Raw genomic sequence first — 4,285 nt, 5'->3', positions numbered from 1 at the left:
AATAACCAAAGAACATTTTATAAATTTTTAATTGTTTTAATCCTTCATGGAATAACAACATTTTTGTGATAGCATGTTTTTTTTCTGTGGGAGAATGTCACTATGTAAAAGTGGAAACATTCTGTAAATTGTGTGTTTTAATGAAATGTTGTTTTAAAAGGATAAAAAAAAGATTTCCGTGAGGTCAAAATGGTTTAATTTTTGTTTTGTTTTGAAATTTATCAAATGTATTCCTATCTACTTCTTCAGTGTAAACAAAGATGCAAGGTAAAATTCCATCTGGCTCAATATTGTTAAAGAAAAATAGTTATTTAGAATTATGACTCTCTTCTTGCATATTGAATCAATTAATTGAAGAGATAACAAGTAAATGTTTTCACCCAGAAGATATGGTATTTAGATACACAGACATATAGGTAAACAGAGCACACTATTATTACCCTGTGTTTAGTTGTTCGTTCTTGTATTTCACCTGACCTAGAAGAAGATGAAATGCATCCAGTGTTTGGATTAGTGCACACCAGGTATGGCAAGTGATACCTTGCAAAGCATTCCTGTGCTTCTATGATGAACTGATTCACTGCCTTCTATTTCAAACTCTGTTTCATACTTACTTGCTCTGACATTTCTCATGCTGGTTCATAATAACCTCAGTAGTCTTTTCTTACCTACCCCATGAAAGTAAAAAGCATTTCCTCTGTTCATTTAATGATTAAGATCTGTAAATTTTCTTATATGTTGATCAGAAAAGCTCATTCTTTTTTTCCTGATTCCATTAAAGAATATATTTCTCCTTCTGTCCAGCTGTCAGACTATCAGACTAATCCTTAACTCACTTCACTGTGACTCATCAAGATAGGCAGAAAAGTTTATATCTGCATTAAGCCAGACTCTGTGAGCTCTGTAAATGGAAATGTGCGATTTTGCATGCAGCAGACTGAATGTATTATTCCTACTAAACAAGTGATCCTCTTTCCTAGAAATATGTTGTTGTCACTTGGAAATGCAGAGTTACATAAGAAAGTCCTGCTACATTGCAGTAATAATATATCATGGAGGATTAAAGGTGTCTGCTTCTCATCTATCCCTTTGCATTTTTTTCAAGATTATGTACTGTGGCTTTACTCTTGTGCTGAATTTCAGTAGGACATTATTAGTAGCTCTAGTGAGTAATCTGGAAAAGGGACAGACTCTGATCTTTCGCTTGTTCAATAGTGTAGTTACTGGATGTAGAAGGTCAGAGTCAGGTCCAATGCTTTCTGTCTTTTCACAGTAACTTCAAGCAACGTTTTTATCTGGTGAGGGAAAAGCCTCGATGGACAGCACCGTCATCTGTCCTTTCTGCGTTTTCATGTGCGCCTGGATCTGCCTTGCTCGGCCTTCCAGACGCAAAGTCCATTCGTGGCGGAGTCTGAAAAGAGAGGACAAGAGCTTAACAGGTACCGAGCCAAATCCTTCAGATGTATCCAGGCTTTTCAACAGGGTCGAAGCTTTTCTCTCTTTCATCACCATAGCACTTGTCCAGTATTTATTTACTGTCTACACATCTCTCTAGCTTGCTAGACTGAGAATGCAGGGGAGAAAGGGATAGGGCTGATGCTATCAGTGGTTGACATTGCTGGATTCTTAATGAGTCAAACAGCTGCTGAAATACCGTCAGTGTGAAGAGCTCCGGTTTTTCCTCTGGGGTATTCTCAAAGCCACACAGAAGTAGTGTCTATCCAGTAAGGTCATTCAATTTATAAATTAAAAAAAAACAATTGCACCCCCTGACCCCCCAAGTTTACTGTAAAATGCTGTGGAGAAGAGCAAGCAGAACTTTAGATATGTCCATTTGGGTTTACTCTGAAGAAAAAAAGGGGAAAAAAAGGAACCATTTTGTACCCAAAATCTCTGCAAGCTTTGCATGTGTTTAATTAAAGGAATTGATGTCACATGCAAGAGGAGCCACATAGCTTCAATACACAAGCATAGTACAGACAGAAGAGAAAATCACTAGGGACCACTGCAAGATCTTGTTGGCTGTGTCATTTTCCAAAGGAAATGTTGTTATGGAATGCCTGACCTAGCAATGCTATAGGATTAGATATCATATGGTAAAGCCAAATACATCATGAAATATATGGGGTTTTATATTACATTTGGTGTATTGAAAAGAACAGCAGCCAATGATTTCATCTGAGAATAACTGAGCAGTAGCTGCTTCACATGGATGCTTGTGTTAGTTTGGCTTCTGATTTTGATTTCAGCTTGTGTTTTAAACTTTTCTTGTTTGGTCTACTCTGTCTTGGCTTCACTATTCTGTTGTGCATATAGTTAGGACTCAAAAAATCATTGCAATTAGTTAGTAAAAATTAGCCATTTAAAACACTTGTGTTCCTTGTCAACTAGTGTCCTAGGTGTCACAGAGGGAACACTTGCCTATACTTAGAGCCATCTAATTCTCCCAGGTGCCACTTACATGAGGTAGTGGACCTGTAGATTTTGTGATGACAGTGTCTATTTCCTCTGGAAAGTATCTTTTTTCCAAATTAGAGAACACTTTGTGAACAATCTGGGCTTTGGTCAAGTGACCTTGAATGAACTTGCTTGGGTCTATTTCAGTCGTGACCAGTCAGCCGGTTAAGACCTATTGAATATGTAAGTTAAGACGTATTCGAAGTTCTTTTGCTGCTTGTTTTTTTCTATTCAGAGAAGATCTTATAAAAGCTTTTAACATTTTTAACTTTGTGAAGTTAAAAGTATTACCTACATCCCAAATGACAAGTGGTTTGTGATGTTTTCTTGTAATAGTTTTTGTGAAGCTACAGTGACAAAGGTTTCCAGTGCAGCTGAACACTTCCCTGAGTTTCATTACACATTTTCTCTCCATCAACTTGGTGATTTGGGTTAGGAAATATTACTGACTGGCTGGAGTAGCATACTGGGAGCAGGACTGTCTACATCCGACTCTGTTGGACACGAGGCCTGCCCAGATCTTGATTTCCTCATCTTTAGTGATGACAGTAGCTTCCTTCTTGGGCACTAGGGTCAGAGTACTTGGAATTTTTTTTAAAGAAACAGCCCTTTATCAGCACATTCCAGTTTGTTGAAGTCAAAAAATTTATGTGAATGTCCCAGTTTTGAGGAAATTTTATGCAGGAAAACCTTTGTCAACTTCAGGAGGAAAGCCCATCAGAAAATCACAAGAGGTACAGGTATTTCTTATCCTCTTTCTTCATCTGTTATTAGTCAGGGGGTTCACTTAGTGTGTGGGACACCCTGGTTCAAACTCCTAAGATGCAACAGGTTGAGCAAGTATTTGAAGCAGTCTAGCACACTTGTGTGGACTATCTGTAGCACAGTCACAGCTCTTTCTAGGTGGTGCCTATTGTTTTATGCTCTTTTGGAAAAAAAATTTAAATCAATTTGTATAGCCTTATTTTTTGTTTGTTGTATAGCAGCAATGATTATGAAATGTCTTTCATGGGACAGGAAAACCTTATTGTACCATTTCTCTCTTTAGGTTTATATGATGTGAAGGGCTGTTAAACATGATAAAGATGCTATGGATTTGTTTACACTACATGTTAAATGGGTGGTTTGCCTGTCCCTTTAATGTAATACTGTTTTATTTATTTGTGTAGCTGTACCAGTTCCAGGCAAAAATCCTGATATTTTCTGGCTGTCACAAGCCATAGTGCCAAAGTGCTTTATTTTTATGTGGCTATGCTTCAAGGCCTTTGAAGAATGCTCATGAGGTTCAGGGGTGAGGGGTATCTGAGTTTCCATGCAGAACAGCCATGGAAATATGAGACAAGCAGCTGTGAGAGAAAAAGTGCCAAAGATCCAGAACACAATCTGTGCTATGAATAAAGCAGTACAATAACAGGTTACCTTATTTTAAAGCACGTGATAATATGCCTCGCTATCTTGTGCAAAAGGAAAAATACCACTTACTTGTTCAGGGCACTTTTGCTTAACCTAGACTCTTCACTTTCTTGTTGCTTAGTTTGCTCTTGGATTACTTTTTCCCAGAAGTTCTTCAGGTCTTCGGCATCATGACCACCCATCTTGTGGAATCTAAAGTTGGTATGCTTGCTCATTTTCTGAAAAGCAATTTGGAGGTCAAAGCAGTCAGGAGCCTAACCTGAGACAGATACTGTATTGCTTAGCTCCTTGCAAATTCTTTCTCATGAAGTGTTATTAAAAAAAGTATGTCACCTGAGAAGAATAGGTAACTGATGCTTATTCTTCCCTGAAGCAAAATACAAGGCATTGAAACAGGCCTTGAATGATAGTTAAA

General features: G+C 37.8%; 1 protein-coding gene across 1 annotated transcript; it reads right to left on the bottom strand.

Annotated features, from left to right (window-relative positions):
* Nucleotides 1-1,278: 1,278 nt before the first annotated feature.
* Nucleotides 1,279-4,085, bottom strand: LOC141937473 (protein FAM240B-like). The gene is made up of 2 exons (XM_074855177.1): nt 3,940-4,085; nt 1,279-1,411 (listed from the first exon to the last, which is right to left on the bottom strand). The coding sequence occupies exons 1-2, from the start codon at nt 4,083-4,085 to the stop codon at nt 1,279-1,281; spliced, it is 279 nt and encodes a 92-aa protein (XP_074711278.1).
* Between the last annotated feature and the right edge of the window lie 200 nt (nt 4,086-4,285).

The sequence above is a fragment of the Strix uralensis genome, chromosome Z (genome assembly GCF_047716275.1).
Source record: "Strix uralensis isolate ZFMK-TIS-50842 chromosome Z, bStrUra1, whole genome shotgun sequence".
Lineage (NCBI taxonomy): Eukaryota > Metazoa > Chordata > Aves > Strigiformes > Strigidae > Strix > Strix uralensis.
This window is presented reverse-complemented; position numbering and strand designations above follow the sequence as displayed.